General features: G+C 41.2%; 2 protein-coding genes across 12 annotated transcripts in view; one reads left to right on the top strand and one right to left on the bottom strand.

Moving 5' to 3' along the window:
* Window positions 1-13,501, top strand: part of Iah1 (isoamyl acetate hydrolyzing esterase 1 (putative)) — a 29,898-nt gene that overhangs the window by 5,455 nt on the left and 10,942 nt on the right. For 2 of the 6 annotated variants that reach the window (XM_078029698.1, XM_078029701.1), the window contains 4 exons: window positions 338-486; window positions 1,402-1,563; window positions 3,472-3,593; window positions 6,020-6,392. In XM_078029698.1, the coding sequence (XP_077885824.1) occupies window positions 338-486; window positions 1,402-1,563; window positions 3,472-3,593; window positions 6,020-6,205 (619 nt within the window). In that variant the 3' untranslated portion in view covers window positions 6,206-6,392. Of the gene's footprint in view, window positions 1-337; window positions 487-1,401; window positions 1,564-3,471; window positions 3,594-6,019; window positions 6,393-13,501 lie in introns of those variants that run through there. The other 4 variants (XM_078029699.1, XM_078029702.1, XM_078029697.1 and 1 more) reach the window with 3 other exon arrangements.
* Window positions 6,513-13,501, bottom strand: part of Adam17 (ADAM metallopeptidase domain 17) — a 51,786-nt gene continuing 44,797 nt past the window's right edge. For 5 of the 6 annotated variants that reach the window (XM_078029690.1, XM_078029692.1, XM_078029693.1 and 2 more), the window contains 5 exons: window positions 12,575-12,705; window positions 11,718-11,796; window positions 10,505-10,593; window positions 8,754-8,804; window positions 6,513-8,258 (listed from right to left, as the gene is read on the bottom strand). In XM_078029690.1, the coding sequence (XP_077885816.1) occupies window positions 7,908-8,258; window positions 8,754-8,804; window positions 10,505-10,593; window positions 11,718-11,796; window positions 12,575-12,705 (701 nt within the window). In that variant the 3' untranslated portion in view covers window positions 6,513-7,907. The remainder of the gene's footprint in view (window positions 8,259-8,753; window positions 8,805-10,504; window positions 10,594-11,717; window positions 11,797-12,574; window positions 12,706-13,501) is intronic. The other variant, XM_078029691.1, reaches the window with a different exon arrangement.

The following is a 13,501-nucleotide window of genomic DNA, read 5'->3' as shown; positions in this document are numbered from 1 at the left end:
TTCTAAGATACTGTACTTGATCACATTAATATCCATCTGTTGTGAACAGTTTTAAAGTTATTCTCTATACTACCATGAAAGTCTTCAGACTAAATCAACCCCTTCAACGTAATTTATCACCTCCCTCTTTGAGGAGTATGGTGATTTACCTGTGTCCTAGAACTGACTTAAGAGAGATCAGCACGTTTCAACCCTGTACTTGATTTTACTGAAGTGAAAGCTGGGCTGGGTCAAAGCCACGTGCATGCTGGGATTAGAAGCCCAGCACACCCTTGCTAAAGTGGGCTACCAAGCAATTCTTTGCTCAGTTAAATCTTTTAACAATCTTTCATTTCAGAAGATGTGATGTTCTGAATCGTGGATTTTCAGGTTACAACACCAGATGGGCCAAAATTATTCTTCCAAGACTAATCAGGAAAGGGAACAATTTGGACAACCCAGTAGTAGTTACAATTTTCTTTGGCGCCAATGACAGTGCACTAAAAGGTAATGGCATTTTTGTTTTCCTAGTTAATTTTTAGTCATTTTAACATTAGAGCAAACTTGGATTTATATACTTTTAACTGTTTACTTATATTCCAAAAGAGAAAGTTTCACCAAACATATGCATTCCTTGAATTTGTTTATGTGGATTTCTTCTGGCTCTGCTGTGGATGGTTTTTATTCCCATCCCTCCATCGTTGGCAGACTTAAACTGCAACACTTTGTTTCTGGAGTCCATTAGTGTTATGCTGTATTTCCAGTGTTTCTCTTTTTGTGCGTGTTTTTATTTATATATAATCGGAAAGCATTACAATTCTTATTATATAGAGAGAGCACAACTTTTCATGTCTCTGGTTGTTACATAGTATATTCACACCAATTCTCTCTTTAGTGGGTACAGTTGGCAACAGGGCTCAAGATACACCCCTGCAATTTGCATTTCACTAGTGAAAAAGGATGTAAGAAATTTGAGGAAAATAAAGTAAATATTCCTTTTGCATTTTATATTGAATCAAAATCTTAAAAGAAATTTTAATGGTGAATTTTAATCATATGTGCAATAAGGATAAATACTTTCTAAGCACACAAGCAACTGAGGAAATTGCAAAGAAAAAACCAGTTTATTATATTTTGACATAGCTTATGTTGGAGCTGGGGTGTAGGTTAGTGTAGAGTGCTTGCCTAGTAGCATCACAAAGTCCTGGGTTCCATCCCCAGGGTCTCACTGACTTGCTTAGCACCTTGCTGAGCCTCCTGAGCTCTGGAATTACAGGCATGCGCCCGGGTTACATTTTAATTCTTTAAGGAGGAAACCTTTAACAGTTCCCCAGTGACTTCAAGAATTGTGTGCATGCCCTGAAAGTGGTTTCATTTTAATCATTGCCACTTTGAGCCAAAAAATTTGTCCTTTATGAACAGATGAGAATCCCAAGCAGCACATTCCCCTGGAAGAGTATGTTGCAAACTTAAAAAGCATGGTGCAGTACCTGAAATCAGTGGATGTCCCTGAGCATCGAGTCATACTCATCACGCCACCTCCGCTTTGTGAAACAGCCTGGGAAAAGGAGTGCATCATGCAAGGTAAGCCAGCCATGCCTAGAGGCATCAAACCTGGACACGAACACTCAAAAGACATTGGGAGGGCAGTACTTCCTGCTTGTGGGCCCTGTATTAGTCTGTTTTCAATCAACCTCCATTATGTCTTACCAATAACTTTGACAGAAAACGGCTTCTGGCTTTGGGTAAGTCAGGAAGGAACCACTGGCCTGGACTTTATAGTTGCCAGCTCCATCATACATGAAAGCCCATTGAGAGTGTGCAGAGAACTGGCAGGTTAGCTGCAGTGCTTTGAGAGATGCTGAGTCCAAGGGCTAGATATATATCCTGGGCACCTACTCAACATTTGTGGTGTTTTTCATGACTTCTTGGTATCGGGATGTTCTTGAAGCTGCTAGCTTTGCCCATCTCCTCATTAGGGGCCATGAGAGATGGCCCTTTCCACTCTGCCAAAAGAATACTCATCCTTTTTTTTTTTTTTTTCCTATTCTTCATCATTTGCAAGAAAAAGAATAATGGTATAAGATCTCTTTTGTGTAAAAATGTTTCTTCTATGTAAAGATGCTGTTTTCTCATGTTTACACTTATTTGGTTGAAAAGGTGCATTGTGGAAGTTTTCTAAGCTGCCTTAAACTCAGAGAACAGATTATCCTAGAACAAGTTAAAAGAGGCGAAACACAGGTGATCTGTCAATACCTGGGAAGAGTTTATTCTTTCCTTCTCTCAGACAGGAACTCAGGCCAGCAAAGGTATAGGTACTCCTTTATCTCCACCTCCATTTGCCCATTTGCTCCTGTTATAATCGCACATCTCCACCAGCTCTCACTGTCCTGCCCATACCCCTAGTTCTGCTGTGGCAGCCTCCTGAGCTTCTCACTGGCTTTAGCTCTAGCTCCACTCTCCTCTGATGGGCAAAGGATGAAGCAGCATGACATAGTCAAATATGCACAGGCAGCCATGAGCAGTAGCACACACCTCCCACCTATGCAGGAGGCTGAGGCCAATCTAGTCAACTTGGTAGGATCCTGACTCAAAACTTTGTAAACAAAGTTTTAAAAAGGAACCTGATGTGGGGCTGGGATATAGCTCAGTTGGTAGAGTATTTGCCTCGCATGCACAGGCCCTGGGTTCAGTCCCCCCAAAATAAATAAAAACAAGATGGGGCTGGGGAGTAAGCTCAATGGTACAGTTTGAACCCAGGAATGCTTGACTACTGAGCTACATTACTAGCCATTTTTTTTTTTTTTTTTTTTTTTTACATTTTTGGGTGCTGGTGATCAAGCCCGGGGCTTTTTGTGAATGCCATACAATCTTCAAGAAGGCGGGGGTAGAGCACATATACGCTGCAAGAATCTAGCCTTTCAATGATCTTACTGTTCCTATGATCAGGTGGGCATCATCAACATAGCAGAAAAATTTCAGCATGGTTAAGCAAGTTATTCAGTCACACAGCTACGTATAGGGCAGTTAATACGCAATTGTCAGGACTGTCCGGTTCTCAGAGGACAACTTTTTCCACTGTATTGCAGTGGCTTTTCCTTACCTGGGTGGGTCTCAGCACTGCATCTTCCATGGTCTTTTCTTTCTGGTGTGGTCCAAGACCAGGTCACCTCTGCCTTGCTCTCTAGCCCAGCAGCCCCAGCTCCCTGGGCCTTTCCTTCCTCTGTACCTCTGTTCAAGTCTTGTAGAATATCCTCCTCAGCTTCTCAGAAGGCTGTAGTTATCAGTAACAGCTCCCTCTTTTCCCACTGAACTTTGTCCTCTGCTGTGTAGAGCACTACGTGAGAGTAGCCTGTGAGACCCATCATTGTGATAACCAGACCCTGAGAGGGGCTATCATTGATGGAATTTAGAAACCACCGGGGTCCTCACAACCTGCACAAGGACCAGCACTTGTATTCAGTCACCTCCTGGATTTCCTCTCTCCAATAGGATGGAAAATAAATCGCTTGAACTCTGTTGTTGGTGAATATGCCAGTGTGTGTTTACAAGTGGCCCAAGACTGTGGGACTGATGTTCTTGACCTATGGACCATGATGCAGAAAGACAATGAGGTACAGTGACTTTGCTCAATCCTTCCAGGATGAGTGGGATCACAAAGAAGCCAGCCCTTTCAGCAAAAAGGGTGGGATAGCTTGGAGAAAGCAAGGTGCTGCATGAATTTACCTGGTTCTTCAACTAGGAGTTACTATTTAGTGACATAGAAAGTTAAGACTTATTATTAATAAGTAAAACAGTGAATTAAAAAAAGCAGCTTATGGTATTCGCTATACCATTCACAGCTTAAGACATGTAGTTCTAATTAAATTATTGTTTTAAAATAATGAAACCCCATTTACAAGTATAAAAGATAAAAAGCTAGTCCTCATGCAGAATGGTACAGGAACACAGCTGGACAGTTTCTTATAGTTACATATATACTACCAGAGGACCCAGCCCTCCAATCCTGAATGTACCCAAGAAATGAAAACCATGCCCCCAGAAACCTAGCATGTAACTGTTCATAGCAGCATAATGCATAATTGCCGGAAGCTGGAATCAACCTGTGTGTCCTTTGTGAGACGGTAAACTGGTTAAGCCAGTGCAGAGGTGGGAAGTGCTGCAGGAAGTGCAGCAGCCAGGATGAAGGCCAGAGGCATTTCACTGAAGGAAAGAAGCAAGATTTGAAAGGTTACATCTGTGATTCCATCTATGTGACATTTACAAAGTCAATACTGTAGTGACACAACTCATAGCCAGAGGTTAGGTGGGGAGCCTATGACAAAACTGAGGTCCTACATAGATCCCAGTGAGTGGCACAGGAGAGGCACAGTCAGACACAGGGCTTTCTTCCTCTTTTTTCCTTTTGTACTCACTTTTACACGTTAGTTAAAAGGCTTGTGCTACAGGGCACTTAAAAAGGCCATTTCTTTGCTCTGCTGAGACCTAGAGAAAACGATGACTGTGACAGGGACTGTGGCATTTGGAGTATCAGAGGAAAAGGATCCAGGGCATAGGAAGTTCTTTGAACAAAAAACTCAGCCTGACTCAGTTTACTCTCTTCATAGCCATTAGGTTTGGCCATCTGGACAAAAGAAGGTAGAAAGGAAACAGCCAAGAACTTACCAAACCAGATGCCAATTTTTTCCTTCCCACTTAAATTCATACCAGTCCTTCAAAAGACCCGGTGGTTTCTAACATTCACACACTTATTTTGTATATATAATGGGGACAATGGTAACCAGTAAGAGCCATACCACCATGTGGACAGTGAGCATTGCCAGTCATCTTTGGAGGTTCTCAGAGCCCAGCCCTGTACTTGAGTACATCACTGCCCTCCTAGCCTCCAGGCTGCTAATCCTGGACTGGATTTGAGTCTATTTGAGAGTCTTCTGGGCGCTCAGATTAGGAGAGGCCTTGGCTGCTTGAGTGCTGAAGGGTCAACATCCAGAATTATTTTAACCTAAGAATCCAACGTGGTGGTTGCAAAAAGTTGTGCTATAGAGGAAAAGACATCTTATTTACATTTTGGGGGTACTGGTGATTGAACCCAGGGGACTCCACCAGTGGGCTATATCCCCAGCCCTTTTTACCTTATATGAGGCAGGGTCTCCCCATATTACCCAGATTGGCTTCAAATTTAATGATCTTCCTGTCTCAGCTCCAGAGTAGCTGGTGTGTACCTCTGCACCTGACTGGAAAGGACATTTTAAAACACTTGGTTAGTTATGCTAACGAGTCATTTTAACACACCAGGATCCTAGAATGGAGGAAACATCAACCATCCAGAAGAGGATACTGAGGTTTAGGGAGAAGCACTGCTGGAGTCTATGATCTTGGTCTGTGAAAGCCATATAGCTTTTCCAAGCAAACTCTAAAGTGCATTCGGCAAGAGCCCTTGCCTGGCCAAGAGTTTTCTGTAAGGGAGAAATGGCTCTGAGGGTGGCTATTAAGGGGAGTGGCAGTAAAATAGGAGTCGTAGCCCAATAATTCTTGTTCTCAGTTGGATTGTCATTTCCCGAAAATCTTGCCTAAGAATCACATGAAACTGACTTACTAGGACCCCAAGGTATTTTTAAAATTTTCCTCGTACTAGGGATTAAATTCAGAGCCCTGAGTGTGCTAGGCAGGTGCTCTGCTACTAAGCTACATCCCCAGACACCCTGAGCTTTCTTAATAACAGGTTTTTCATTTTTGTTATTTACATTAAAGAATCATTCACTCATTAAGCCTCTTTCAGCTGATAACCACTTTAGAGTGAAGGCCTATAGTGCTGTCCCAACTCAGGCACATAGTGGTAATGAATTTTATGAAGCTCAGGCCTAATATAGAGAGCACCAGCACATATCTCACATTTATGCTGCTGCTGTGGTCTGAGACAATTCAGGTCAAATGCCTGAAACAAAGGGCTGGTGAGTTCTGACTCGGGCCCATACTGGGAGGAAAGCACACACTGGCAATGAGAAAAACTATACAGCTTTACTGTGACTTTTCTTTACAGGACTTCTCATCCTACTTATCCTCTGATGGACTACATCTATCACCAAAGGGAAATGAATTTTTGTTTTTACACCTCTGGCCTCTGATAGAGAAGAAGGTCTCTTCTCTGCCTTTGCTGCTTCCTTACTGGAAGGATGTAGCAGAAGCACAACCTGAACTAAGTCTACTGGGAGATGGAGACCATTAGTCAATTCTAGGAAATGCAAGTCTGGTTGTTAATTTATAGATTGAAGTTGGTGATTATAACACATAGATTCCAAGGCAATTGAGTGCAGAATATTTTTTTCTCAAGCTTAAAATTCCTCCTCACTATGCTGGACCAAAACACCAATTTTTGCCACTAATGTTTATAATAAAAGTTTTGAGATTCTTCAGGGAAGCTTTGTAGTTGAGCACATTCTGTTTTGATAAACGTTTATTGACTGGTGCAAGTATCATCAGTGCCATCCTGAGCAGTTTGTTAATCCTATACATGGCAAAAAAAGGAAACACAATTTTTGTTTTAAAAAGTCACAATTTTATTTAAAAAAAAAGTTTTCTTACATTCTGCTGAGAACCGTTTCACTCATACATACACCCACTCACCTTGTATCAAATTATGAACTAAAATATAAGACTATCCTGACAAGTTAAAAGATAGCAAATACCATAAGGTACAAATTCAAGTATTAGTGTAACAAATAACATTGAGTAACACATGTCCTTACAGGAGAAGAAAGCATGATTTGTCACAAGTTTGGTTAACTGCCCTCAAAATTTACAAGTCATCTTGGTTAAAATGTGTTGTCTGGTAAGCACATTTTAGTTCACAGGAGAAAACAAGTAATTTTATGAAGATCAGAATTCAGGCTATGATTTTTTTTTTTTTTTTTAATCCTTCACACGGTAACAACAGACCATCCAGAATCCTGAAGCACTTGGCAAGAAGTCATGTGACCATCTACTTGTGGGTAATTAAAAAGGGTTTCTGAAGTATCAGGTCTGGTAGGGCCAGACCCCTGCCCCAGGACAGGCAGTGTTCCCTTTCCTGGCTTGTCACATCTCAGCATATTCAAAACAACCTGTTCTTTGGTTAAAAGTATCTCATTTACCCTCTTGTCCACTAACTTAACAATAGGCAACTGTGTTTTTTTGGATCATATTTTGTAGTACTGTGGATAAAGAATTTTTAAACGCATAGTAAACAATATTAGGGATATATGAAGATACTTATAAAACACAGAAAAGCTACCCAGCAAATCGGAGACCTGAGAAATTAACAGGCTATGTATATATTTAACTATTGTAAACTTCACTATAAACTAGGTTGTTTTAATTCTAGAAAGCACTAGCCTTAGGAAAAAAAAACCCTATTCACCCAAATTATTTGTAAGTTTAGATGTAGCTTTCTCCCTGCTGTGAAAAGATCTGGGTAATACCTAGAAACACCCACGTTTTGGCAATAATAGATTATCTCATTCCTTTGCCTTTACTTGAAAAAAAAAAATTGTTCCAGTTGTCCTCTCAAATAACTGCTAAGTGCCTCATAGGGTCATTACAGTATATAAAAGATCAGTGCTGTTATCAACATAAAGGTTAATTTACAGTAATCTAACCCAGCTGTATTTTCTGCTTTTGCACCACCAGGTCAAAGGCTGTTTTGAAACTCAAAAACACTAAAACCTGAAAGTCTGAAAATAAGCCAGATTCACCTGACCTTTTCAAAGGAAGAGGGTCTTAACTAGACAGCACTGCTTATGTGAAGGAAGCTCAAACACATGGCCAGCATTTGCTGTTGAGTAATTTCCTTATTCCTCCCAGTTCTTCACAAGATATATGCCATGCTTCTAGGCCAAATTTATAAAAATATTTGCACGTGTAAGTCAAAATCACTTAGGACATGACCCTCACTAGCACTCAGTTTCTTTGCTGTCCACACGATTCTGACGCTGCAGTTTAAAGGAAGCAGCCTTTTCACTTCTGGTGACTGGATGGTCCGTGAGATCCTCAAAGGACTTGGCAGCTGTGCCACTGTTAGGGAAGGGGTCCTTTTCAAAGCCATCCTCATCCATATGTGAGTCTGTGCTGGGGTCTTCTTGGATGGTGTCCATTCTCTGGTGGTCCAGTTTTGGAGCAGCAGACACTGGTGGCATCACAGGGGTAGGCTGTAGGGGCTGCAGGCGGCCTGGAGTCTGGGGTGCAGGAAAGGGCTTGATAATTCGAACTGAGGCCGAATCCATGCTGCTTAACATCTCAACATTCTGGAAAGATGTGGTTTTAATTGATAGGAATAAAAGATCAAAGGTTCTTAAGCTCCAACCTTACCCATCAAGTGGCCCAGTACTGTGATCCTTTGTGCTAAAGCAAAGTGCCAGATATCAGGCTCACTCAACCCAAGAAGTTCAGAACACCTTTCAGATATCCTGACAACTTGGTATTTAGGCATCCAAAAGAGAACTCAATTTTAAAGATCTATGACAGGAAAAGATCTGAAAACAAGTCAGTGCTGAACAGCTAAAGCACTCCAAACAGCTGTAGGGAAGGGGAGCCCAGGGCTCCCCTCTAAATATCTATCCACCCAACTAATAGGTACATCACTGCTGTCAGGAGAGTTCACATGCAACCTAGATCCTTTTAGCCAAAAGGGCTGAGATGTAAAGGCATAGACTCTTGCTGGTGTCAACTGAAGATCTTTGCCTAATAGGATCTCAACATGTAACCAAAAATTATTCTTTATTTTCATGTGGTATACTTACACTGGGGTTAAACAGAGACAGCGATTCATATTGCTTATCCAATTTCTTATCCTAGAAAAAAAGGAATAGTAAGAAAAAACAATTCCTACACACCCACACCTCAGTGGATACATATTCTTTCCTCCTAAGATTAAATGAGGAACTCAGAAACTGAACCATAATGTGGCAGCATGGGAGTGGAGTATGGCTCCGAGGTGGGGCACTTGTCTAACACACATGCAACTCTGGGTTCCATTCCTCCACCTGGCATAAAAGTGTCACAGGGTGCACTAAATGAGAACATGTTTCTTGCATAAGCTTTACAGTTCTACCAGAAGAATAGAAATGTTTATTCTGCATAAATATTGGTATTAGCATGGAAAGGTAGGGTTTAAGTGCTGCTTTTCTAAGAGAACTCTCACCCTGTGAGTAGATACCACGGGAATCTTGAGGACAAAGTCAAAAGGCTGATGCACCAGTATTGGCTGCAAGGGCAGCAGGCAGGAGACCAAGATGGCAATGCTTGCCTTCTCAGCACTGGCCCCACACTGCCCCACCCACAGCCTCACACTCTTCGCAGCTGTATCCACAGAAACCAAATTATTGGAGGAGCTGAGCCTCAATCCTTATATTTCTGTTATATTTCTGCAGAAGACTAAATACAAAGCCATCTGCTCTCTCTTCTGGTTCTTGTGTGTGGCTGAAGCATAACAAGTGACAAAGGCAAGGCAGCACCAAAAATCAGGGTCTCAGCTCAGATCTACTGCCATGATGGTTTTCTGTGGCTAGAAACAAGCCATCATCTACCAACCCACAAGTCACAGAATCTGTTCTGAAATCAAGAGTAGCTGTGCGGTCCTTAGTACAACTTCCACTGTAAATAAAACAGGTTTAACTCCAGTAAAAGCAATTGTGAAGGACACAGCTCTTCATCACCTCAAGAAAGCCCTGCTGTAGCAGAAATGGTCCCCAGAGAGTTTGCTCCTATACCATACCATCATGCTGTCTGCCCTAAGGAAAAGCTGTTCAGTGAGGTACCTGCTAAGTCTGAGAACCCAGTAGGAATGAAAAGCACCTTTGCCATGTGAGCTAGCTATGCTAGAACTCTTCAGCTCACAGGAGCAGAGTGAGCATGAGTCAGAGAATAAGTCTGGAAGTCTGAATCTGACTTCCTCATCTCTATAGCACAGAGCCCCCATTCCCCATAGATGCAAGGTGAATGGGTTTGCAAAGAAAAGTTTGAAAAAAGGCTCAAATTTATAAAGTACCTGGAATTCCTTAAGCAAAGCCCAAATTAATTTATAACTGTTAACTCATTTTGAGCAAGAAGAGGAAAGAATGCTCCTTCTTACTTTTGGAAAGATGTAAATACCCTATACAATGCTAGGAATCTATATGGATACTATGTGAGGAACAGCTTTGAAATGCCGACGTTTGATTTTTAGTGTTAATAACTCGCTAACCTGAAAATGCTCTTGTATAAAAAGCTTTGCTCAAAGGTCCCAGGCAAATCCAATTAAATAAGTCTGCATGTAAAAGTGTAAAATACCTAAGAAATTACTTATGAAAGTAAAACAAACAAAATAAGAAAAAAGACCATCAGCTAAGATGTCTATATGATAGGCTCTCCTAAGAAAACATCAAAAAATGTCATTAGAAACATCAGGACAGACTTTGCTAAGAACAAGTTTTCTTTTCCAAAAGTTACATGTTACATGGAATTGCTCAACATTTTAATAAAATGCTTAGTTACTTAAAAATTGGTGACTTACCACACAATGAACAAGAATACTGAAAGGAATCCAAAATATCAAGGAGAAAACCAGGACAGATCCTACGATGTTGTCTGCTAAAAACTTCCCTGTGAACAATTCCAAACATGAATGTCTTGACCAAGAACTTTACAAATCACAAGGGAATTCTCTTAGACTATTATGGCTGGACACCACTACCCACCCTGTACTGAGAGGAACGAACATCTTGCTCCTGCATTAGACTCAACCATTTCCACACCACATGCTATTAGAGAAACAACCTTGGCACCCGGAGGACGAAGAGACTGCAGTGTCCAGCATTCTCCCTAGAGTGAGTAACTATGCCAAGATACTAGGTACTGACAGTGCCACTACTTGGTAGCCCTTTCTTGAGAAGACCATGTTTTTGTCACTTGGATACTATTATTTTTGTGACTGACTTCTAAATTAGGTACCCTTGAGAACATAATACATACCAATGCTTTGCAAAATCGGATGCCCACTTTTTTAAAAATATTTTTTAGTTGTTCATGGACCTTTATTTTATTTATTTGTATATGGTGCTAAGAATCGAACCCAGTGCCTGAAGCAAGCTAGGTAAGCGCTCTACCACTGAGCCACAACCCAAGCCTCTGATGCCCACTTTTATTTATTTTTTTTAAAGGGCAATTTTTTTTTTAATATTTATTTTTTAGTTGTAGGTGGACACAATATCTCCATTTCATTTTTATGTAGTGCTGAGGATTGAACCCAGGGCCTCATGTGTGCTAGACAAGCACTCTGCCACTGAGCCACAACCCCAGCCCCTGATGCCTACCTTTAAATAAATAAATCTTATATCAAACAGGAGACAGATTTACAGTATTTCCCTTCTTTGAAAATTCATATATCCAAGCTACACAGGGACAAAACTATAATGAGTGAACTATCCTGGTCAACAAAACTGTTATATTTTCATTTTCTGCAGGATGAGAGCACGAACTTTGAAACCACACTTTTCTAATGTTATAGAAATCAGCTCAGTTCACATGCCTATATTCTCAGCAACTTGAGAAGATGAGGAAAAAGGATTCCCAACTTTGAGGCCAGCCTTAGCAACTTAGACTGTCTTGAAGTAAAAAGTGAAAAGGGCTGGGGGTGTAGCTCAGTTGTCAAGTATCCCTGGGTTCAATCCCAAAGAGAAGGAAAGGAAGAAGGGAAAAAATAAATCACATCTGGGGAAATCACCTACCAAAAGTATTGATGCTCAACTGGTCAATGAAATCCCAAAATCTCTCTATTACATCCTGTACTCGTTTCTCGCATTTGCCCTACGAAGGGAAAACATACAGCATTATCCCTAAAGCAATGCATCTAGAAGCAATATGGCTTTATAAAAAAAAAAAAATACTGGGCATTTAAATCATGTAGTGGACTGTCTTGGGCACAAGACAATAATTTCAGTGTAATACCTAAGAAGGTAAGATGTTGCTGTCATGATGTTTTCACAATTAGTCCAGTTTTATTATAAGTGAACTAAAATTACCAGGAGATAAAACTCAAAAGAAAATCAGCTTGACAGGCATTTTCTGGTAAGGATGAGATGATCACATATACAGTGGTCAGAAACAGCCAGGCACCCTGAACAACTTCTCTAAATCTTGAAACCCTTGCCTGTCATTCTGCACAAATGAAATGAAGTTTGTAACCGACTTTGGCAAGTAAAGCAGGATTGATCTTTTCTACTCACTTAGTACCTGCTTCAGAATCACACTGTGAACAATTTTGCAGTCTTAGTCAATTCTGCAAGTAACTTAGGAAACCAATTATTAGAACCCAAGGCCTGAAACCAACCAATTTTACCATAAGGTCCCCACCCAGGGTCTTATCCATCTGAGTTCAGAAGACTTCTTTATAGGAAGTCTGAGCTCCAGTGACCTGAGAGCACTTGGCTGTTTCTTCTTAAGCAATTCCCATACATAACTCTAAAATCCCAATAAAAACAAGCAGTGGGTTAGAAAGACATAAGGATTGCCAGCCATTTGCAAAATCAAATCCGAAATAAGAATTTCCAGTCTGTTTCAAAACAAGCTTTACATAAATACTCACATTCATGTCACAAAACCCTACTGTACAGGGCTTCCCTTTCCTTAAAAATAGGTTCTTTTGCTCAGCGTCGACATAGGGTACACACCGGCCAGAACGGTCTCTACAGCACACCTTGCATGAGTTGTCAGTTTCTGAAACAGAGATAGCACAATGCCTGACACTGAGTCCTCTGCCACCCAGTTTCTTCCTCTTCTCCTCTTCTCTGACCATGCTTTTCCAAACACATGTTTTTTTATTTCAAAAGCTAACACTATCTGGGGTTGGGGATGTAACTCAGTGGTAGAGCACTTGCCTAGCATATACAGGATCCTGGGTTCAACCCCCATACCATGTGTGAGTGCACCCAACACAAAAGATAATACTAGCCAAATTCATCCCCTAACAGTTTCTAAGTTCATAGTCCTCAAGCTACAAGGCTTCTGTTTAAAAGCCCCCTTAAGCCAGGCATAGTGACATACGCCTATAATCCCAATCCCAGTGGCTGGGGAGGCTGAGGCAGGAGGATGGCAAATTCAAAGCCAGCCCCAGCAAAAGGTGAGGCACTAAAGCAACTCAGTGAGATCCTGTGTCTAAATAAAAAACAAAATAGGGCTGGGGATGTGGCTCAGTGGTTGAGTGCCCCTGAGTTCAATCCCCAGCAGACCCCCCCGCCCGAAAAAAAAAAGGCCCTCTTAAAAGACAAGGATAAAGTATTCCCTCTGCTCAAGCCCTTCATAATAACCCTCCCCTTCTGGACAGGGATACTCAACCACCAAGCTACATTCCTTAGTCCTCTGTATTTTTAGTTTGAGACGGGTTTTACTAAGTTGCTGAGGTTGGCCATGAACCTGTGATACTCCTGCCTTAGCTTCCTGAGTCATTAGGATTATAGGCATGTGTAATTGTGCTCAGAAATACTCTTAAAATGTGTCCCTTTGACCTAACATT

Source organism: Ictidomys tridecemlineatus, chromosome 12, assembly GCF_052094955.1.
Source record: "Ictidomys tridecemlineatus isolate mIctTri1 chromosome 12, mIctTri1.hap1, whole genome shotgun sequence".
Classification (NCBI taxonomy): Eukaryota; Metazoa; Chordata; class Mammalia; order Rodentia; family Sciuridae; genus Ictidomys; species Ictidomys tridecemlineatus.
The sequence above is the reverse complement of the archived record's forward strand: the minus strand, read 5'-3'. Positions and strand labels throughout refer to the sequence as shown.